This window comes from Dreissena polymorpha, chromosome 11 (genome assembly GCF_020536995.1).
Source record: "Dreissena polymorpha isolate Duluth1 chromosome 11, UMN_Dpol_1.0, whole genome shotgun sequence".
Taxonomy (NCBI): Eukaryota; Metazoa; Mollusca; class Bivalvia; order Myida; family Dreissenidae; genus Dreissena; species Dreissena polymorpha.
The window spans coordinates 27,204,729-27,229,195 of record NC_068365.1 but is presented as its reverse complement, the minus strand read 5'-3'; the positions used below and the strand labels follow the sequence as shown (position 1 = coordinate 27,229,195).

The 24,467-nt window shown below is 35.3% G+C and overlaps 3 protein-coding genes across 5 annotated transcripts in view; 2 read left to right on the top strand and 1 right to left on the bottom strand.

Moving 5' to 3' along the window:
- Positions 1-7,805, bottom strand: part of LOC127850313 (protein Son-like) — a 30,654-nt gene extending 22,849 nt beyond the window's left edge. For all 3 annotated transcript variants that reach the window (XM_052383268.1, XM_052383269.1, XM_052383270.1), the window contains exon 1: positions 7,694-7,805. The gene's annotated coding sequence lies outside the window, so the exon portion shown is untranslated. The remainder of the gene's footprint in view (positions 1-7,693) is intronic.
- On the top strand, positions 7,662-16,618 carry LOC127850314 (ribosome production factor 2 homolog). The gene is made up of 10 exons (XM_052383271.1): positions 7,662-7,819; positions 8,468-8,600; positions 9,593-9,630; positions 9,877-9,916; positions 10,441-10,522; positions 11,637-11,713; positions 12,263-12,362; positions 13,439-13,541; positions 14,528-14,672; positions 15,642-16,618. Exons 1-10 carry the CDS (start codon positions 7,800-7,802, stop codon positions 15,831-15,833), a joined length of 930 nt encoding a protein of 309 aa, XP_052239231.1. The 5' UTR covers positions 7,662-7,799; the 3' UTR covers positions 15,834-16,618.
- A 2,369-nt stretch (positions 16,619-18,987) lies between these two features.
- LOC127851600 (uncharacterized) lies at positions 18,988-24,145 on the top strand. Its single transcript, XM_052385432.1, has 3 exons — positions 18,988-19,509; positions 22,744-23,730; positions 23,910-24,145. The coding sequence occupies exons 2-3, from the start codon at positions 23,286-23,288 to the stop codon at positions 24,050-24,052; spliced, it is 588 nt and encodes a 195-aa protein (XP_052241392.1). The 5' UTR covers positions 18,988-19,509; positions 22,744-23,285; the 3' UTR covers positions 24,053-24,145.
- The last annotated feature ends 322 nt before the right edge of the window (positions 24,146-24,467 follow it).

Here is a 24,467-nt window from a genome sequence, read left to right as displayed (position 1 = left end):
GTATGGTGCTACTAACCTTTGATTAAATGTATATTTATGTAAATCACATTAAAATATAGCACTTTTAGGTGTTGAATGGTTGGTGAAAAGATCTTCTAAAATTCCCCTTTTCGCCCAAAACGACGCGAAATTCCCCCTCATGAGGGTGGGGGTGGCTTCCCCTAGCAGCAAGATAGGGCCCTGATTGGGAAAAATCACATAGTTTTGGCTATAATTGGGAAATTAGTATGGCTGTCTTTTTTTTAATCTTAAAAATTTAAAATTAAAGTGGGGACGATTGAAGTTTACCGGTGCGTAAAAATTAAGTATGGACTCGATAAAACAAAGACCAGTGTGTGTGGAGGTGTTCCAACAGGGCCTGTAGCAAAAAGTCATCAATCAGAGAGGGTAGTTGGTTCAGTGGCAAACACCTAACCCACTAGTGATAAACAACTGCGTACCAGTAAAGTTCAATCTAGCCTAAAAGTGATTTGAATAAATTACAAGTACATGTAACTAATGTTTAACTTCTAGAGATTGATGGGAGATTAACTAAATGTCTAGTGTGTTTTTTTTCAAACCTTCCATTGGGAATTTTTATGTTTAATTTGGGAAAAATATATACTTTTTTCATTAGGAATGGGAGCCGCTACAGACCCCAAATTTGAACAAAAAAACACTTTGTTCACAGGGCTTTTTTTCCTTCTTTGTGACCCGTCGAAAACCGGCCCTTTCTTCTCGATTTTATCCCCCTCAGCAGGTAAATTTTTCCCCAGACTTCATTTTTTTCCCCTTAAAAAATAAATAAATATTTTTTATTTATTTTTTTTAACTTTCAATACATGAGTTCACCCGATCCAGTGACTGTGTAGAAAATAAAACATATTGCATAATTAAATTATCTGTTGCCTTGAATTTGTTTTATGGTGGACGAACCAGTTATCGAACACCTAAGAAATTACGTTAAATTACCTTAAAATTGAAACACTTAAAATGACAAAAACATTTTGTTTTATCAAATGACTAACAGTTCAATCATTGAATGATTTATCTGTAACGTTTTCCAGCAAACTACCTTCAAAAATTCATAACAATGATTCCCTGATTATTGTCACCTCTAGCAGCCAAAACAAAATGGCGGCGGATGTAAACATGAACTATTACCCGACACTTCATTAATACTACTCCAGTATATACAAAGTCATATGACTATCACGTGACCCGGACTCAGTGAAAAACTCTGCGTCTGCTGCAATCAAAATTGCAAACGGAAATATGCTTATTGGTGTGTAAATGCACGTTTTGATAAATGCATTCAAAAAGTAATAGCAAACAAGAGGGCCATGATGGCCCTGAATCGCTCACCTGACTCATTAAGATCAGATGAAAACTATGACCTCTATTGTCTACACAATGTTTTTCTATGATTTGACCTAGTGACCTAGTTCCTGACTCTAGATGACCCAAATACAATCCCAATCCAGATTTCATCAAGATAAACATTCTGACAACAGTTCATAAATATTGGATGAAAACTGTGACCTCTATTGTCAACACAAGGTTTTTCTATTTATTTGACCTAGATTTTTACCCCAGATGACCCAAATACAATCCCACCCAGATTTCATCAAGAATTCTGACCAAATTTCATAAAGGTTGGATGAAAACTGTGATCTCTAATGTCTACACATGGTTTTTCTATTATTTGACCTAGTGACCTAGTTTTTGACCCCAGATGACCCAAATAAAATCCCAACCCAGATTTCATCAAGATAAACATTTTGACCAAATTTCATAAAGATTGGATGAAAACTGTGACCTCTATTGTCTACAAAAGGTTGTTCTATTATTTGACCTAGTGACCTTGTTTTTGACCCCAGATGACCCAAATACAATCCCAAACCGGATTTCATCAAGATAAACATTTTGACCAAATTTCATCAAGATTGGATGCAAACTGTGACCTCTACTGTCTACACAAACAAATTGTTGACGGACGGACGCACGTACACACGCAGGCACGCACAACGGACGCCGGACATCACACGATCACATAAGCTCACCGTGTCACTTCATGACAGGTGCCCTAAAAATATGTGTCGGAGATAAACATGAACAGTTGTGGTAAAAATCCCATAGAAACAAGGGCTGTTTGTAAAACATGCATGCCCCCCTATATGGGCTTTAAGTTGTAGTAGCAGCCATTGTGTGAATACGTTTGTTGTCACTGTGAATGGTGGTGGTGGTTGTGGTTGTGGTGGTGGTGGTGGCGTAGTAGTAGTAGTAATAGTAGTAGTAGTAGTAGTAGTAGTAGTAGTAGTAGTAGTAGTAATAGTAGTTGTAGTAGTAGTAGTAGTAGTAGTAGTAGTAGAAGTAGAAGTAGTAGTAGTAGAAGTAGTAGTAGTAGTAGTAGTAGTAGTAGTAGTAGTAGTAGTAGTAGTGGTAGTAGTAGTAGTAGTAGTAGTAGTAGTAGTGGTAAAAGTAGTAGTAGTGGCAGTAGTAGTAGAAGGTGGTGGCGGTGGTGGTGGTGGTGGTGGTGGTTGTGGTGGTAAAGATGGTGGTGGTGGTGGTGGTGGTGGTGGCAGTAGTAGTAGTAGTACTAGTAGTAGTAGTAGTAGTAGTAGTAGTAGTAGTAGTAGTAGTAGTAGTAGTAGTAGTAGTGGTAGTAGTAGTAGAAGTAGAAGTAGTAGTAGTAGTAGAAGTAGTAGTAGTAGAAGAAGTAGTAGTAGTAGTAGTAGTAGTAGTAGTAGTAGTAGTAGTAGTAGTAGTAGTAGGAGTAGTAGTAATAGTAGCAGTAGCAGAAGTAGTAGCAGCATTACAAGACCAATACTTAAGAATGATCAAATGGGAAAAGGTAACCTAGCACTGGCAGTAAATATGGGGCTCATTTACAGGTCAGATTTGGAATCTCTGCTGTAAAATGAGATGTTGAATGAATTAAAGGGAGGCAATTCTGTAATAAAAAGAACATGCATAAACCGTAGTTGTTTCCTTTGTTTGAACCATGCTAAATCCTTACAAGTTTGGAAAGAATTGGATGAAAAATTTGGACTTTATTGCATAAACACCATTTTCTCAATTCAAGGGGAGGTAATTCTGTACTTCATGGACCAATAATGCTCATTTTTTGTAGGGTTTGTGTCCTCATTGATATAAAGACACTGTGCAAATTTGGAAAGGATCGGACAAAAAATATGGAAGATTTTTTAAAGTTTTCACAAAATAGGCAAAAACGAATAAACATGCAAAGTTCAACGAGCTCCTGCGGCCATGTTTTTTGACGAATCAAATTTCTTTGAACAACTTTTTCAGGGGAGCCTTCAAAGGTCATCCCTGTGAAATTTTTTGAAAATCTGATGAGCGGTTTCTGACAAGAAGATTTTTTAAGGTTTTTACCATATATGGTCATGGCGGCCATCTTGGTTATGCGATCAAATTTTTTTTAACAATTCTTTTGTCCCATGACCTAGGGATGCTCCACATGAAATTTAGTTGAAATTGGCTCAATGGTTTAGTAGAAGAAGATGTTTACAAATTGTTTACAGACAGACAGACGGACGGACGGACGGCCGGCCGGACGCCGGACGCTGAGTGATCACAAAAGCTCACCTCGAGCTATCGCTCAGGTGAGCTAAAAACACACAACACGGTGTAAATAACAATAAATGTATTTCTTTAACCTGTTTTCGGCGCATTTGTTTCAAGCCAAGTAGGCAAGTAGGTCATGGACTTCATGTGCGACAATTTATTTATCAATGTGACGTCATGCACACTTTTGCGCATGTGCACACAGAACCAAAACAAAACGTCCAATAATAGGTGCTGTTCGATAACAGGTACTTACACGATAAAAACAGCAAAATATGTTAAATTGATTATTATAGACTTTCCTCAGTCTCCCCAAAATCCGACGTTTTGCGTGTTTTTCCCCCCCAAAATCCGGCATTTCGCGTGATTTTTTTCCCCTCAAAAAAGGCCAGGCCCTTTCCCCAAAATCAGATAAAAACCCCTGGTTCATGTTAAACAAAGACCTATAGATAACACAGATTGGAAACTCTCTTCTTCGCGATTGCGATATGCGATCATATCTAACGGCGGACGCGGGTCACGTGACATCGATTTTGGAGATTCCGGTGTACCTGTAGATTCTTCCCTGTTCCAGCTACTGTTGGCCATTTTGTTTTAAAGCAATCAATTATGGGCAAAGTCGGTCGCCGCAAACAGACATATTGAATATTTTTTTGTGTAAATAAAAATAAGTTTTTATTTTCTTTGTTGATAATGCTTCAGGTCTTGGTAGTTATTATTCTTATGTATTATTAATTTATCGGAATTTGAAAGAGAACAATGGATTTGTTCATTTTCGAAAATTTTTGAAAAATTGAAAGGCCCAAACGATTTTTTTCAAAAACTTCTTCATTTCTCATCACAGATTGATTAAGTAAGATGGTTATGCTAGAAGAGATGTTAATCTAGGTATGATTAATAAAAAGTAGACGAAAATAAGGCATTTTAAAGGATTTTGCCTTTGTACAATTTTATACTGTTATTTCATTCAATCATTTTCACACCTGTCGCCAAAGTGGTTTGTTTCTTTTTTAAAAACTTTTCTATTTCTCATCCCAAATCGTTGAAGTATGATTTTTATGCTAGGAGAGATGTAAATCTAAGTATAAATTACAAAAACGTAGAAGATAATGTTCAATTTAAAGGATTTGGCCTTATTCAATGTTGGTACAATTTTAAGCTCTTTTCCTCTGTTGTACACGATTGCTGTCAAACATGTTTTTGTTCTTTTTGATAAACTTTTTCATTTTTCATCCCAAATAGATAAAGTCAGATTTTTACGCTTGGTGATATGTTTATCTAGGTTTAAATTAAACAAACTGGAGGAAAATGTTCATTTCAAAGGATTTTTGCCTTGTACAAACTTGGTACAATGTTTAGCTCTTATACCCTATTGTACACACCTGTCGTCAAACGTGCTTTGTTTCATTGTGAAAACCTTTGTCATTTTTCATACAAACATAACATCTTCAGTTCGCTAATTTATCCGACAATTAACACGCGCGTGAAATGTTTGTTTTTTTCTTTTCGCGAAATCCTAGTCCATGACACTTAGAGCTTTTATTAATTACCAATACAAACAAAACTTTAATAACCTTTAACTCATGAATAAGATCTAAATAAAAAATAGAGAATTAAAACATTGAAAAAATCCACAGAATCAATATTGAAATAAGACTAACTGAAACCGTTTTTGGATCGAACGATCATAGCATTTATTATACTGTAATGTTGTTTTTATCAGAGACCTAGATCTATGTGTCCACATATATCTATCCGTTTTGAAATAATATTATTTTATAAGGTTTTTAATGTTTGAATTAAAAATGTATAGATCTACAAGAAAATTTTATCAGCAAAAGCCTTTCAAATAAATTATTCATTGGCATTCTCGCCGCGATTTGGAAATTCTTATAGCGCTATTACTTCAACGATCGCGGCATTATAAATTCTTATTTTAGGTTAATAGAATCGAGATTTTGTAAAAGCATAATTACTCATGTTTCTATGAAACTTTATTTTATAAAAATCGGATAATTATTGACCAAGTTACAGCCGCCTTTCTTTAGCGCCGTAACATTTTCGCATAACTTTGCTCGATAATTGTAGCCTATAATACTCGAAAGAGCGGTTGGCAGTATACAGAGATAGATAGATAGCCGTTGCTACTGGACATGTCGCCATACATGCCATACGTCCCGATCTCGGCGGGACAGTCCCGCTTTTGGGCCCTTTGTCCCGCCGTCCCGATATGCGACGATTTGTCCCGACATTCGTAAAAAATGATGTAAGGTCTATAGATTCCCAATAAAATTCGCTCTGTTTCGCTAACACTTACCCCCGCTAATCCCTTTATTGCCCCCAATTAACAATCCGATTCTACTTATCGTGTGTACCAGTGTTGTTTATGACACCTTATCAGCGATTTATCGGCTAATAATTGATTTTATCAGGCATTCACACCATGGTGGTCTTCAAGATAGTGGTCGCTTATTGCTATCGATAGTTGTATTATAATGAAATAAATGTTTAAAATGTGTTTATTTTTGTATTTGTTTGAAACGGTTTACAAAACAATTGTTTTGTAAAATTAACTCTACGTCATTAATGAGTCTTTTACATTCAATGTTTAGTTCATAAATAGCGGGATAATCCGAATGTGCAATATACCAAAATCGCAACAAACAGTCCAATAAGTGATACCAATCCTGTCTAGTGTAATTGGGTGTAATTGTAATAAAAACAACGAGGTGCTATGTATGACAGTTTGACCCTACTCCAATTAAGCTAAAAACCACGAGGTGCTATGTATGACAGTTTGACCCTACTCCAATTAAGCCGCGACAATTGACAAGTAACAAACTGCGCATGGATACATGCTTAAAAAAACATCGCAACAAACAGTAAAAGTGGTACCCATCTTGTCTTGTGTTATTGTAATAAAAACAACGTGTTGTTATTCATGACAGTTTGACACTACCCCAATACAGCGCCTGACAATTCACAATTCAGTTTAATATGTGTATATAAGAAGAAAACAAAATATGATTATTAACATTAGAGAAAAATAATTCGAGTAAAGCATCCATAGACTTCTTTAATTTGTCCTTTTGTTTTTGTTGGTGTAAAAACGGTTGAGGCGTTGTTGACAGTTAAAATGAACACAAAGACGGTTTGCTTCCACCAAAAACCTACCTCGGAAATGTGTACGGCCGCGCATTCTGTGTGTAACTGATGTAACTGTTCGGTAGATAGTTTACTGTAACCCGTACTTTCAGTGTACGGGATAGCCTCCCCTGCGTTAATGTTTGCCATTGAATTTAATATAATGAGTATTGTTATCATAATGTTCTAGATTTTGTACTATAAAAAGATGAATATTATCTTCGTTGAATATTATCTTCGTTGTTTGCTATTGTTTTATTTTATAAAACTGTTATTATGTTTTAGATTCCATGCTTCATATCAGATGTTTTATGTCTTGAATAAAAGTATCAAGAGTATTTGTTAGTACTATACTGACTACAGTAAAGGTGGAATGATAAATCGTTTTAGGTGTCCCGCTTTTTGGTCAAATGTCCCGACAATTTTTTATGGAATGTCCAGCTTTGGACCTAAAAAATTATGGCATTTATGCATGTCGCTACCTTATCGCAATCGTGATACATCGGCTATCTTCGGACTCCTCCGATTGATTTATGGAATAAATCGTCTGCTGATCCAAAGTGTTCTTATCAGTTTCTCGACCACGTGATCCCGCCGCGAGATAGCCCGATAAGGCGCTTAGTTTCCAATCTGTGTATTCTATAGGTCTTTGTGTTGAACAAATTCATTATTTTTTAAAATAGAATACCAATCATTTTAATAACACTCTTATATCCTTATGCTATTTAGCCTATCTGTGTAAGGCACTGACATTCATAAAACGACTTTAGCCATAGCGGCCGTCAATTATTTGATTGCCATTTTCTGTATTTTTACTTTTGGAGAATCTTTACCCAGGAATACCCCACCCACTAGCAAAAAGAACTCAAATTTTTAAAGTGCATTATGTCTGATGCATCACATTTGCAATTAATTATAAATTAAACCGACGCATTAAGTCGAGATAAAAATAACAAAGCGAACATTGACTGATAATACATACATATTCTTTAAAAATAATTCATCCGTTCATTTTCGTGTCGTTTACGGTGCACTTCAGAAATTTTACTTGAGTAAATAGTCCCCAGGTAAACAACACGTGTGACAGAATGGTGATGCAAAGAATTGTGTAAGTTCCGCGATACTTTTTGTGTTGCACATATTGCCATTGTTTGGTTGATCATGATATAAATATTTGTTTCTGGTTGCTAGCTCTATTCTTAAAGATATTTATATGACATATTTTCTTGAAAATACTGAAATGTCATATATTTTCGCGATGTCAACTATCAAATTAGGTTTGGTGCAGTGTCACTGCCTGTCTGGTTACTTGTTATTAGCTTTGTGATATTTTAAAAGCAACATATATACAATATGACACTGTTCAGATATCTGGTAATATATTTCAAAAAGAAAGTAACCATTAAATGAATTTATGTAAAAATTTGGAGTAACAGTACTCCTATAAATATGAGGTCGATTTACATCGAGCTTACGTCTAATTATTTGGACTAGAGTAACAGTACTAACACATTACAAAGAAAAATATGTAGTCAATATAATTTGCAGCCATAGAGCCTTTTGATGATTTTTGCTTTGGCAGACTCTTGTAGATTTATTCTGAATGTGAATTATTTCAGCTAGAAAAATATTATACAAATTTATGTAATGTAACATGTACACAAAATTGTCTTGCCTTTTCTTCACACAGACTACAGTTCTTATTTGTAATATTTACTTTTACTTACAGTAACATTTTTTGTGTTAACAATTACAGTAAGCCCAAAACCCAAAGGGGTAAGAGATTCCTGGAGTCCAGAGAACCAAAGATTTTTGAGAATTGCAAGCAGTGCATGTTTGTGAAGGGAGGCAACACGAGTCAAACTGTTTCACAGCTTCTCAAAGAATTGGTAAGGAATGGAATACAGACATTTAGTGTTAAATTCTTTAACTTGTTTTAAAAAATCAATTTATTATTGTGTCAATATTATATAAACCTTTTTCTGTGATTTTCTCATTTATACTTGAGAGTTATTGTTCTAAATAGTACCAAATCTGTTGGCTTGGTTAAAATAAATACTCATAAATTGAAGGAGTTTTGTTCAATTCATATAGATTTTAGGCGAGTGTTGAATGCCAACAAATTTATGTAGGGGGGCTTAGAAAACCTAAACTATTAGCCATGGAGAGTGTGGTACAGGTTTTTATGCCAAGCAAATTAAGTTATAATATGTGATATGTGAAATTTACCTATTTGTTCCATCATTTTTGCCTTTTTTGACTTCACTATGAAAGTTCTGACACAAAAAGTAATGAGAACAACACAAACAAAATAAAAAATCATTTTTTAAATAAAAAAAATGACTTCACGTTTATTTGTTGCTGTGGTGAAAAACATTGAAATAGACAATCATTTATCAGATGGGATGTTTTTTAATTAATGCAGATAAAATCCATTAAGATTAACATTTTGATTACCTTATTGGCCAAAACTATTATTTCAGTACTTTACAAGGAGGATATTATCCTCTAAGTAAAGTACTGTAAGAACAAATATTATAGAAGTTTTCTCTTACAATCAACAGGCCCAGCTAAAATTTTAGGGTCCAATGGCTTTTGGACTCATGCCAATTCTTATTGCTGTGGTGGGATAAAATTACTGTTGTAACATTGATGAACTTTGTAGCATTTCAATAGGTTAATACATATCCACAGAAATTATGGAATTTGCACCCATTATAAAAATGAGTCATTTTGTCAGTAAACATTTTAAAATGCCAGATTAAAAAGAGAAAAAGAAAATTAATATATTTTATAATATACAAATACAAATACATGGTTACTTAACACTGCGAATATTTTTTTTATATAAAATAATGGCTATATTATTCTTATTTTTCAGTACACATTGAAGAAAGGAAATGCCATTATGTATAAAAGGTAGGTACCAATTAAACCATTTTTTCATCGTTCCCCATGTGTCAATCATTCATAGATGTAAAACATAAATGAAGTAATTATTTTGGGCAATTAAGGAGATTTAATATCCCCAACATTTCTACTGGTAATTTGTTGTTATAATGACTAGCATTTGTTTATTGAATACATGTGGTATTATCTGACATTGTATTATGCACATTTAGTTTTGAATGATAAAAAGGTAATATCCTGTGCGTTTTTTTTCAGAAAGAACATCATGCGACCTTTTGAAGATGAAACGCAAATGGTTTGTATACGCACATTCTCAGTTTCTGATAGGTTCAAATGTTTTCCAAAAAACACAGCAAGGCAAATTGTAGCTGCCAAAATAAAAAGAAACAGCTTATAAGAAAATAAAGATTCAAAGTATATGTCTACTAGTTGATGGTTTGTTTTAATACAGATGAGTACCGGTATTTCTAACAATACACTTTCAGTTTTTTCTGATGTTTTATGAATATTATAACAAATCATAAAAATTACATATTGACCAGTTTATTCTGACTTGTATTTATTTCTTTAAAATCATAAAAGCTACTTTGCATGTTTAAATGGTTTGAATCGAGGCAAATTGTGTGGAATAAAATAGATTTCCAATAAAGTCACCATACTTACACCCTATATGAAATGGAAACTGTCACATTTTTAATAATGACAGTGTAATTTCTACTTAAGTTGAGCAGTCACAACACTTACATCAAGCATGGATGATTTTACAACTATTGGTTTTGTTCCGGTTTTTCTCATGATCTGATCTGGTTTATCTTTCAGGAATTTTTCTCTCAGAAGTCGGATTCATCCTTGTTTGTATTCGGTAGTCACTCCAAAAAACGACCCAATAATATTGTAGTGGGTGAGTGCATGTCCGTATCCGTTATTTAACATTTTTCTGTCTTATTCAGTGTGATTAACTTTGAAAGCCATTTGTTGTCCCTTACCGGTTTCACTGGAGAGGGGACTTATGGTTTGCGCTCTGTTTGTCCATCAGTCTGTGAGTCTGTCACACTTTTCTGGATGCTGCAATAACTTTTAAAGTTCTAAATATTTTTTCATGAAACTTGAAACATGGATAGATGGCAATATGGACATTATGCACGTCATTTCATTTGTTCCTATGTCAAAAATTCTGGTTGCTATGGCAACAAATAATTTTTTTTTCTTACAATGGTGGAGCTGGTAGGGGACATATATTGCTTGGCAATAGTCTTGTTGTTGATGTTGTTTCATGCTATGTTGTTAATTTATAGTTTGTGTATTGTTACATGTTTTAAGAAGGCATTGAAAAACAATTATAGCTTCAGCCTACAGAAAATATTTAAACGGATTTTAAGATAGTTTTAATGTTTCTAAATAACATTTATTTGACTGATCTTGGTGGATAAACAAAAGCATTTTCATTATGTTTACCCTTGAAAATGCTTGCTGGGAATGGAATATGTAGTGTACTGTTTTACTGCTATAAATGGGAGAATACCTTAATTTGCTTCTGACTCATCACCTGTAATGGTGCTAACTAAAACTGTATGATTTTTGTTACATAATTGTTGTAAGTGTACATAATCCAAAGTAGTTTTCTTTGTTTTTTTATCTGTAAAGTATAGTTTTATATTGATATTTTGAAAGTTGGTTTAATTGGTGATTCATACATAAGATGATATGTTTTTCACTTTTTATTAGGGTAATAAGCTGCCTTAGGGGAAGTCTAAACTCTTTCAGTGCGGGAACCGAATTTTGAAGGCCTTTGCAAACAGTTTGGATCCAGATGAGACGCCACAAAACGTGGCGTCTCATCTGGATCCAAACTGTTTGCTATTCTGATAGTATTTTTTGAAAAAAAATCGAAGAAATGTTAATTGTAGAAATTCAGCAGACGACATTTTAGCAGACGATAAATTTCCCCAGCATGCAAAGGGTTAACACTTGTTATGTTTTCTAGTTTAATTGACGTGTTCAAATGTCTGTTGCAGGACGCATGTTTGATCATCACATCTTGGATATGATAGAGCTTGGCGTAGATGATTTCAAATCCATGTTTGACATACAGGTAACAATAGTGCCAATTTGTCATTATTAGATCACCTGAGCTCTGAAGTACTCATGGTGAACTGGTGTGTAAGATGATTATCCAGCATCTTTTGTCAACAATTTGCTTTATAGCACATTTTCTGAACCACTTGCATTGAAATTAACATAAATGATTCTTGGGTAATCCTTTTTCAAAGTTGTCCGACACATATGTAGGTCACCAGGTATGGTCTTATAAAATCCTGGTCATGTGAATTTGAAAATGAGGTCACGTAAATTTTTGACAATAGCTGTACCTGATCTCTGAGGACTGCTTAATGGCCATCATGACACTCTTGTGTTACTTAAGTGGAATTGAAACATAAGTGGAATGTGGTTGCACTTGTGTGCTAAGGAAAACATGTCTAGTTAATTATATGTTATATCAGCATATGTGTGTGTTCCAAAGGTAGGGAGGCCTTGCTTAAAGGGCCTAGTATAGGGTCACTCTTAACATAACTGCTAATTGGATGTCCATTTTCGGCTTTATAATCTAACCTTGATACATAAAAACTTTTATGATATACAGGGTCCCAAATGTTCACTCGGAACGAAGCCATGTCTGATGTTTGCTGGAGAACAATTTGACTCCTCGCCGGAGTACAGCAGACTCAAAAACCTCCTTATAGGTAAGGCAAAAGATTTAGTGGCAATAAAAAAGAGATACATTGCACTATATCATCTTATAATGTCATGGTAACCGTCCTTAAATTAAGACGAGCACAATATTTTAAGCAAAACACATTTTAGGCTGTATTTAAGTAATATGGTGGCCACCTGGAAACAGGGACTTCTTGAATGTAATCTCCTATCAGGGAGCTTTCTTAGAATTTTTCAAGAGGTACCAAGTACTGTTTTTTTCCATAAAGCACAGTCTTAAGTTTTGCTTTTAGGCCCAAAGCTTTTGATGTAATCAAAGTTTTATAAAAATGTTACAACTTACCTGTCGTTCATCATTGAGACAGATGAAATTCCACTGAATGTAAATTTCATTTTTACATAAAATGTACACTACTATTAAAAACTGAAGGAAATGAAGCCTTTGTCATAATTTAGATTGAAGATTTTAAAATATTTTATTTATTTGGCATTTTGTTGACAGCAATATGTAACACATTTTATAACACACTTTTGGTCATATTATTGTGCAATGTTTGCCATTTGGTTGTTTCTGTAATATCTAGTGTTTATTTTATGCTTTGATATGACTGTTCCAATATGAGGTTTGACATTGCATTTCAACCAGTTTAGACCCGCTATGCTTTGATATGACTGTTCCAATATGAGGTTTGACATTGCATTTCAACCAGTTTAGACCTGCTATGCTTTGATATGACTGTTCCAAGATGAGGTTTGGCATTGTATTTTTACAAGTTTAAACCCCCTATGCTTTGTATTACCCTGTCCAGTTTGAAATTTGGCATTGCCTCTCAACCAGTTTAAATCTGGCTATGCATTCATATGACTGTTTCACGATGAGGTTTGGCATTACATTTTATCCAGTCTAAACCCTTTACGCATTGCATAGACTGTTCAAAGATGGAAATCCAATAATTTTATGTTGAGTACTGTACTGTGTGTATTGACCAGTATTGTGAATAGAACTGGTCACTTGCCTTAATTAAAAGAGTAGAGTATGGTAACAAGATTTTCTCTCCTAACAATTGTTCTTTTATTTCATCAGTTTCCTATTTTACTGTTCCAGATTTTTTCCGCGGTGAGGTGATCACAAGAGTACGTCTGCAGGGTCTGGAGCATGTTATACAGGTCACAGCAGCAGACGGCAAGATATTGGTTAGGAATTACAGGTACCTAGGGCACATAACTGCAAATATCTAAGGACGTGGTGAAGTTATTAATGAATTTTTTAAGTTTTAGAAATGTTGGTATCAAAGGTTGTGTGATAATCTTAAGTAAAGACAGAATTTCTGAATTGTATAAACATTGATCAAAGGCCTTTTAAAAAGCTTAAATTATGAATGAACTTCCAAATTATATAAAAAATAATTAAATGCATATTCCTGCGATAAAGGACATGTGAAAGAAAAAGATAAGATATCATGAAAACACAAAAATTGCTGGAAAATAAGTATTCATCCATATAGGTGCTATGCACTAATACTTCTTTAAATTGTGGATTAGAATGTAAACATGCTGTATTATTTTTAATAAGACAAGTCCCTATACAGTACAAAGTGGCAAAGCTGTGTTAATTGTGCAATAATATAGTGTCTGTACCTTTTGTGGTTGGAAGTTTGTTGTATGATAGATCTCAAATGATGGCCGTCAATTGACACCAAGTACAATGTTACAGTTCTATCCACCAGAAACAAGTCTTAACAAGGTCTCAAACAGCCAAAATCCCTCTTGCTTTGGGTACAATGAAGCTTTAGTAAATAGGGTTGTAAGCACTTTTTTTAATAAATAAAAAATTGAAAGGTTGTCACTTGTTGTTGTTGAGCCCACGTGTCCCACCAATGTTCACCATTAATAGGCTATGTGTCACTGTAAGGTCCAACTCCCTACCTCAAAGGTCAGAGGTTAAATTTGAGCATATACTAGTACAGCTTGTCAAGACTGTAGCTTTGTTATTTGTGATGCAGTTTTAAAATAACTTACCACAAATGATCACCATTAGAAGGCAGTTGATGTGTGTAACCTTGTCTTCCTACATCAAGGTCAAGGTCATTGCTGGCTTAATGATTGCTCAATTTACTTTGCACATGTAGACAAAAATACATATTTTATTTGATAGTTCCATTCTTAGTATAACCTCAGTCATCCCCCTTTACAGGATTGCACTGAAAAAGTCTGGGGGTAGGGTGCCTCGTGTGGAGCTCCAGGAAATGGGTCCCTCCGTAGACTTTACGATGCGCAGGACGAAAATAGCTTCCGATGATCTCTACAAGAGAAGTCTGAAAAAACCTAAAGAGGCTACAGTGAGTCCTAGCTTCTGTTGTAGCTTTTTGTTTTGGGGGTTTTCGTGGCCTAAGTTTAGGTTGTTTCAGATTAATATCTATTATTTCTTTCATTTTTGTTGGGCTACCAATATTAGTGTTGAGGAGATGCAGCTAAGTGAGATTTATATTGCTTATTATAACTAACATTTGTTTGTAAACACTCTAGAGGCCACATTTATTGTCAGATCTTCTCTAGAATTCACATTTTAGCCCAATTTTCATGAAATTTGGTCAGAAAATTTGTTTCTTTGATATGAGAGTTGAGTTTGAAAATGGTTCCGGTCAGTTGAATAACATGGGGGGGGGGCCATAATTCTTGCCCTTAGATTGTCCAAATTTTCATTATATTATACAAAATCCTTGTAAACACTCTAGAGGTCACAATTTTGTTTCAGATTTTATGAATCTTGGTCATAATATCTATTTTTGTATGCAAAGTTTGATGTTTGGTAAGAGGGGTCAACTCAAAATATAGGCCACCAGGTCAAATCTTACAAAAACAAAATTACTCCATATGCCAGAGTTTTGGTTCAATAATGATGAAACTTGACCAGGATGTTTGTCTGGACAATATCTAGGTCAAGTTTGATGTTTGGTAAAGATTGAATGAACTGACTCCTCTCAGGTGAGCGAACTAGGGCAATCTTGGCCCTCTTGTTTATAATTTTATTACGTTGTGAACTAAGATTGGACATTTAAATTAAGAGATTTTAGAGGAAGATGCCTATTTTTGTTGAGGCCAATAGGTCACATATCATGGTTACAGGGGCTTATAACATGATATAATATGGAAACAATAGCTAGTCATAACACTCCCTTAAGCAGACACTAAATCAACATTGGACACTGTGTGGATATTTCACAGTACCACCGCCATTAAACGCACCAAACAATTAAATACTTTGATTTTGATGGCTGGCTGACCTCCTTTTTGATTTGTTATTTTAGATTAAGAAGAAGAAGAACATCTCAAAGGATCCATTCGGTTCCAAGCTTGGCAGAATCCACATGCAGAAACAGGATCTCGGCAATCTACAGACGCGCAAACTGAAGGCCTTGAAACGGAAACCAGACGCCAAGGCAAACCATTCTGAGGGCAGTCCCAAAAAATCTAAGACATCAAACGAGGAGGCCACTTGATGTAAAAATACGTGCATGTGCTTATATGAACTTTTTTCGGCAATTTGCAAAGAGGGAAAACCAGGCACAGGAGCGGGGTTTATAACTTTAGCTCACCATCAGTACCCTGATACTTATCAATTCTTTTAGGATGAATTACATGGTTGAATGGTGTCCTTTATTCATACTATGTTTTGTTTTGGCAAATGTTTCACATGACAATTTTATCAGTGTTGTGGTGTTATTGTATCTATTTAACCCTTTTTCAGTACAAAATTTGATGTATTAATCATACACTTGTACTTCAATAGATTCATGCATTAAGGAGAGGTTGATGTTGGCAGGTCACATCTGATAAAAAAATAATGTTAACATTTAGTGTAAAATATAATGTTATATGAACTCCCATGAACAAATTTTGTGCAACTTAACCTTTTTAATAATCAAAGAAATGAAGTCAAGAATTTAGTTTGTGAAAGGTAATTTTGGAAGATCGTCTTCTGTAGTTCCCAGCCATAAGGGCAATCAGGAAGTAAGCAAAATATTTAAACTTGGTATTGTGTAGATTTTTGCAAGATTTGTAATAATGCATTCATAAATATCAATCTTTTGGAATACAAATAACACGCATGTTTGTGGAATGAAGAGTTATGTGGTTCCTTTAAGACATGAACACCAGATACTGTTTGTTTCAGAGTACATGTACATGTATTTGACATTTTGTGTATATGTACATAAAACCTTCTAAATGATTTCATCAATAAAACGTTATTTCTTTAAATATTGTTAAATAAAAATAATGTTTTGTTGCCTGTTAGTTTTATATGCTCCCCAACTTTGAACTGTGTGTGTAAGTTGCTTCTACAAATGTTTAACATATGTTAATAACCAGTTGCCAGCAAGATTATTCCATCGTCCTAATTGGAAAGTAAATGCATTTTGTTTTGATATTCGAAATCGCCCATGGCAAATCAATTCTTTAGCGATAGCTGGCGATTAGTAGGAAGTCAAACCTTTATCGGTCACTCATAGTTGCACCTGCTTGTGTACATCATTCATATTGACCGGTTGTGTTAAACCAAAATTAATTTCAATCCTTATATTAAGAATATATAATGGATTATCATGCCATAATTATTTAAGCTGGTGAAACATGCATTTCAATGCCTGTTTAAGATAACTCACACACAAAGCAGTTTTCTTTCCGCCCTTTAACCTTATTGCCTCAAATTACAGTACTAGCTGTGATTAATGAAATAATAAATTTATCATATGCTATTTTTAGTACTAGCTATGATTAATGAAATAATAAATTAATCATATGCTATTTTTAGCTCACCTGCTCATAGTTACCTATTATGGTCGGTCTATATCTGGCATCATGTACCATGTATTGCGGTTCTCAATTTTTAGTTCATTACTACCTTAGAAGCCACATTTCTCATCCAATTTTGATGAAACTTGGTTAGAACAATTTATTTAGGCTAGAATGTTTATTGTAACAATGTCTTGGCTAAGTTTTAAGCTTGATCATGTGCATCTAAAAACTAGTTCAAATCGAGGTCATGTCTTGAAAAAAATAGGTCACTAGGTCAAAACTGAGAAAACCACATTTCAACTTCAGAAACCACATTTATGTCTCAATCTGGATGTAACTGGGTCAAAATGTCCATCTTGACAATATCAAGGCCTTTTTATGCCCCCGGTAGGGTGGCATATAGCAGTTGAACTGTCTGTCAGTCAGTTTGTCTGTCCGTCCGAAAACTTTAACCTTGGTCATAACTTTTGCTATATTGAAGATAGCAACTTGATATTTGGCATGCATGTGTATCTCATGGAGCTGCACAATAAGTGGTGAAAGGTCAAGGCCATCCTTCAAGGTAAAAGGTCAAATATATGGCTTCAAAGCAGAGCAGTAGCGGGCATTGTGTTTCTGACAAACACATCTCTTGTTTGAATCTGGGTCAGGTGGTGACACAAATATTATGTCACAAGGTCTAGTCCTTGACAACTGTTATAGCTTGAACTCAGATGTGTGCTTCAGTGCAATAATTGCCCTCTTGTTCTTTTAACTCTTTCAGTGCGGGAACCGAATTTTGAAGGCCTTTGCAAACAGTTTGGATCCAGATGAGACGCCACAGAACGTGGCGTCTCATCTGGATCCAAACTGTTTGCTATTCTGATAGTATTCTTTGGAGAAAAAAAATCGAAGAAAATGCTAATTTTAGAAATTCAGCAGACGACATTTTAGCAGATGACAAATTTCCCAGCATTCAAAGGGTTAAACTGATGCCCACCTGAGCACAAAGTGCCCCTATGCTCTTTTGGTCAAGTCATAATTGGGTCATGTGTGGTCAAAACCTTGGTCACAATGTCAAATAAAAGAAAAAGCTTGTGAAAACTCAAGAGGCCACTTTAATTGTCCAATCTTGATCAAAGTTTATCAGAACACTTGTCCAAATGATATCTCGGCGGAGTTAGAAACTTGATCAAGTCGGGTCATAAATAAGTTCACTAGGTAAAACAAAAGAGGAAGGTAGTTAACACTCTTCTTTTTTTTATTTATAATGGAAATATTAATAAACCTTATGTTTAATTTGAAAGTTCAGTGTATGTTCTTCAAAATATTGAATTGAAATTTAATGCCAACCGCATAATTATTTCTCAATTCACATTGACTTCAAACTATGATATGCAGATGAGTATTCAATAAGGTTTGGAAAGCCCTTGATAAAACAGCATGGGATGACTTGACTGTCTGATATGTGACAGTTGGTAGTTTTATTCAAGTTTTAACTGTAACTTAACACTTTACCATTTAGATACGTATTGTCACGCATTTGCAGTCCCTTAGAAAGTTACATTTTATTTAAGACCTTTCTAACTGTTTTTTAGGCTTCATTTCCAACCCTTAGATACTGATGAGCAGGCTGTTCGGGTTTTATGCTGTTTGCACACAGCCATTTTCACTTTGCTTCCAAATGGGAAAGGTTTAAAGGTAAATCAGAAGATTTGTAACAAGTTATTTCTGAGGCATGCATGTTAGATTAATATCATGTTTTACCATTTTTTCAGAAAATGGATTTTCCCTGTGTTATCAGATAAACGTTCAGCCAAATATTATATACATGGTCTTTATTGGACCATGGACTCTGTACTTCAGTGTGTCCTAAAGTAGGGTTGTGGGCTTAAACAGTCAATAAAATGCTGCTATTTGTAGGTTGAAGTTTAGTGCACCGGTTAATATACTAACTAAAAACTGCGGGTATCGTCATAAATACTCATTCTATTCACATTGAAGGGACCATAATAATAGTGAATACGTAGCTTTAAAAAAAAAAGCAGTTCACAATATCTATTGCAAAATGACAACTTCTGTAGGTTCAGTTCATAACAGTTCAGATTTAGTGAAGGACTATGTTTGTGACGCCTGTGAAGGTAAAAAAATTGTAGAATGTGCCGATTATTTTTGCGCACAGTGTCAGAAGTTGTTCTGCGGAAAATGCATTTATCAACATGATCAATTATATGTAAACCATGACAAATATGGAAGAGGAGAAACAAGTAAATGGCCTCTTACAAAGACTATGGAGGACGTGTTACTGAAATGTGATGTCCACAAGGTGAAGAAACTGAAAACTTTCTGTGAGGACCACAGTCAGCTATGTTGCAGTGATTGTGTTTTACTGAATCACAGGTAAGTTACACAACAGTCACATAAAAGATGGGGAAAATACCACCACTCTCAAACTTTACAAGCAAAGCTGGTGCATTTCAAATCCTTTTTTAACAACATTCCATATCAATATGGTCGTTTTCATGACGTTACAACATCATAATTTTTACAAAAATTCAAAAAAATATTTGTAAGCATAAAATAAAAACAAAAATTGTTGGAATTGGTGGAGTATTGATTTAAATACACAAGTTTGTGATCATTGCATTTTTAACTCACCTGATTGCTCAGGTGAGCTTTTGTGACTGGTCTTTGTCCGTTGTATGTCCGTCCGTCCGTTGACATTTGCTCGTTAACACTCTAGAGGCCACATTTCTTGTCCCATCTTCATGAAACTTGGTCAGAAGCTTTGTCCCAATGAAATTTCGGCCAAGTTTGAAACTGGGTTGTGCCGGGTCAAAAACTAGGTCACTAGGTCAAAAAAAGAAAAACCTTGTTAACACTGTAGAAGTCACATTTCATGCCCAATCTTCATGTAACTTTGTCAAAATGTTTGTCTTAATGATATCTTGGTTGATTTCAAAAGTGGTTCCGATCCGTTGAAAAACATGGCCGCCAGTGGGCGGGGCAGTTTTCCTTATTTGGCTTTATAGAAACCTTATATACACTCTAGAAGTCACAATTTTTGCCCAATCATAATGAAAGTTGGTCAAAACATTGGTTCAATTGATGTCTCGGACGAGTTCGAAAATGGTCGAGATCGGTGAAAAAACATGGCCGCCAGTGTGCGGGGCATTTTTCTCTATATGTATATAGTGGCAGTTTTCCCTATTTGGCTATAGAGAAACCTTGTAAACACTCTAGAAGTCACAATTTTTGCCCAATCATCATGAAAGTTGGTCAAAACATTGGTTTAATTGATATCTCGGACGAGTTTGAAAATGGTTGGGATCGGTTAAAAAACATGGCCGCCAGTGGGCGGGGAATTTTTCTCTATATGTATATAGTGAAAACATGTGAACACAGTAGAAGTCACATTTTTGGCCCAATTTTCATGAAATTTGCTCAGAACATTTGTTTCCTTGATACAAGAGTTGAGTTAAAAAATGGTCCCGGTCAGTTGAATAACATGGCTGCTGGGAGGGGGGAAGTTTTCTCATTATGCCCCCCCCTTTCAAAGAAGAGGGGGGATATTGTTTTGCTCATGTCCGTTCGTCCACCAGATGGTTTCCGGATGATAACTCAAGAGCGCTTATGCCAAGGATCATGAAACTTCATAGGTACATTGATCATGACTCGCAGATGACCCCTATTGATTTTCAGGTCACTAGGTCAAAGTCACGATGACCCGAAATAGTAAAATGGTTTCCGGATGATAACTCAAGAACACTTATGCCTATGATCATGAAACTTCATAGATACATTGATCATAACACGCAGATGACCCCTATTGATTTTCAGGTCACTAGGTCAAAGGTCAAGGTCACGGTGACCCAAAGCAGTAAAACGGTTTCCGGATGATAACTCAAGAACACTTATGCCTAGGATCATGAAACTTCATAGATACATTGATCATGACTCGCAGATAAACCCTATTGATTTTCAGGTCACTAGGTCAAAGGTCAAGGTCACGATGACCTGAAATAGTAAAATGGTTTCCGGATGATAACTCAAGAATGCTTAGGCATAGGATCATGAAACTTCATAGGTACATTCATCATAACTCGTAGATGACCCCTATTAATTTTCAGGTCACTAGGTCAAAGTCATGATGACCCGAAATAGTAAAATGGTTTCCAGATGATAACTCAAGAACCCTTAGGCCTAGGATCATGAAACTTCATAGGTACATTGATCATGACTCGTAGATGACCCCTATTGATTTTCAGGTCACTAGGTCAAAGGTCAAGGTCACGGTGACCCGAAATAGTAAAATGGTTTCCAGATGATAACTCAAGAACGCTTATGCCTAGGATCATGAAACTTCATAGGTACATCGATCATGACTGGCAGATGACCCCTATTGATTTTCAGGTCACTGGGTCAAAGGTCAAGGTCATGGTGACCTGAAATACCGGTAGTAAAATGGTTTCTGGATGATTACTCAAGAACACTTATGCCTAGGTTCATGAAACTTCATAGGTATATTGATCAATCATGACTCGCAGATGACCTCTATTGGTTATCAGGTCACTTGGTCAAAGTTCAAGGTCACAGTGCCAAAAAAATGTATTCACACAATGGCTGTCAAGGTCACGGTGACTCAACTTAGAAAAATGGTTTCCGTATGATAACTCAAGAATGCTTACGCCTAGGATCATGAAACTTCATAGGTACATTGATCATGACTCGCAGATGAAATAATGATGAAACTTGACCAGGATGTTTGTCTGGACAATATCTGGGTCAAGTTTGAATTTGGTAAAGATTGAATGAACCGACTCCTCAGGTGAGCGAACTAGGGCCATCTTGGCCCTCTTGTTTTTCTATGATCACTTGTGAATTAAAATTGATATTTCAGCACAGCAAATCCGACAAATATCGTCTATATCTGTAATTTGTATCTAACAAAGTATGAATGTATTTCTATATTGTCACTGACCAAAGGCCTAAACTCTGACCTGCCATTTAGCGAAATATAAATACCCCTTTTGTACTTATTAAGGGTTGTGGTTGGTACCCCCCGTAATTAAAGACTTAAGTTTGCATTTACTTACCTTAAGAAACTTTCCATGTAGTCAGGTTTTGGCGATATTTGAATGAAATTTTATGTGTAGGTAACTTACATGCCAATTTAGCGTTGGTTTGCTTTTGGGGCCATTTGGGTCAAGTTCAATGTTACTAAAAATTGCTAATGATTTTCTTTGATTGGCTGTAGTTTTAATTTATTTATTCCTCTGTAAGTTTGTGTGAAGTCATTGTTCTTTCCGACATATCCAAGAATTGCATTAAGGGCCAGTTGTTTGAAGGTCACTGTTACCAAAGTAGGAAAAATGTTTTGACTCAATAACTTGACCTTGCATTAAGTATAGTGCTGCAATTTGTCATTATATCAGGTGAATAACAGAAACTGCACATCACATTATCAAAGCAGAGTTTAAAATTTAGACTCAAATCGTTTGGCAAGACATGCCCTGTTTTAAGTATTATAAATGATGTACTTTTACAGTTTTATTTTCAGTTAGGTTTTATATAGTTGTAAAAAACAAACATCTATCATACATGTGGCAATTGTGTTTTAAGTTGCTGTTTCAGACAGTGCACCAATGTGACCCTTATATCTGAGGCAATAAGAAAGATTTCATTTGATATGGGATGGTTGTCAATCAATATTCATACTATTCTTGATGAATTAAATAAGTTTAAGAGATTACAAGAGGCCAGCATTCAGTCTTTGGAGGTATCATATAGTAAAAATTTGCAAGAAATATGAAATATGAGGCAAAAATTAAATGCTGCTTTGGATGTGCTAGAAAATGCAACCTTGAAAGAACTGGATGAAATGAGGGCTACATTGCAAACCTTACTCAAGAATGATGTTGACAACTCTAGAAAAATGACAGATAAACTGAAAAAAATCATTGAAGCTGTAACTGTCCTTAGTCATAAGAGCGAGAAAGAAATGGAGTTTGTAGCCAGCAGAAAATGCCTGGACAAAATATGAGAATCTTGAGTCATATCTGAAGGAGAACCCTGCGCATTTGCAGGGTTCAATATTATTCAAAGCAAACATTGATATTGAGAAGTACCTGTCTCAACAGGCAAGCTTTGGAAGGATTGTAGATGGTATTCTCAGGATGAATCCAGACCATGTGATGACTGTGAAGAGTAAATGTGAGTATATGGTGAGAATATCGAGTGACGGAAATCAGACAAACAGAATCAGTGGCATTTGCTGTCTGCCTAGTGGCCAAGTCATTGTTACAGATGAAATAAACAGAAAAGTAAAGCTGTTGGACCAGCATTACAATGTGTGCACTCACTGTGATGTGTCTAATAATCCAAGCGGCATTTGCCAAATCACATCAACTGAGGTGGCTGTATCTCTTAATTCCGAAGTGCAGTTTATCTCTGTGAGCAATGGGAAGCTTGTAAAAGGGAGGAAGTTCAAGTTACCACATGATGCAAGTTGTATAGCCCACCATCAGGGAGTGTTGTATGTCACTGGCTTGAATGCCTTGTACCAATACACTCTGACTGGATCACTTGTGAAAAAGCTGTACGAAGATAACAATTATAGAGGTAAATGTTTTTTTCATTAATACCAATACAAGAAGATCTCTATTATTGATATTTGTTACCATTAATGATCATATGTGAAAATTATGCTTAATACCAAACATATATGAAAGGAACAACAGTGTAAATGCATATATTATAATCCTGAATTACTTAAATATAACGTGTTCCGTGTTTTGCAGTGTGGAAATGTGCAGTGAATCCTGCTGGGGACCGTATCTATGTCACCACCTCAGAGATATTTTGGGCGCACTTGACCCTCCACGGCAAGGACAGGCTCATCACTCTGTCTACAGATGGCACCCTGATAATCCACTTTCTGTGACCATGAACTACAAAGCCCATATGGCGTTCATATCACACCTTCAGGACAAGTCCTGGTCTGTGAAAACTACTCCCAAACTGTCGTACAGATGGATCGTGAGGGAAGAAAGAAACTGGCAATTTTTCACAGAAAGAAGGAGTGAGTTCCGCAGTGTCTGTCTGCTACAACACCAACGTTCACCAGATCATTTTGGGACTAAATAATAACAATAAAATCAATGTTATGGAATTGCAATAGCTCTTTTATTGGAAACAAAATAAAATTGATATTAGCAGGTTACAAATGTTATTTCCTTTTTTAATGGTACCTTTTAGTAAAGGGTGAAAAAAAATTCATACAGCTGACATTTTGTTAAAAATCTTTATTTCAAATTTGAGAATTGTTAATTCTCTGAAGATTATAGCATTGAAAACAG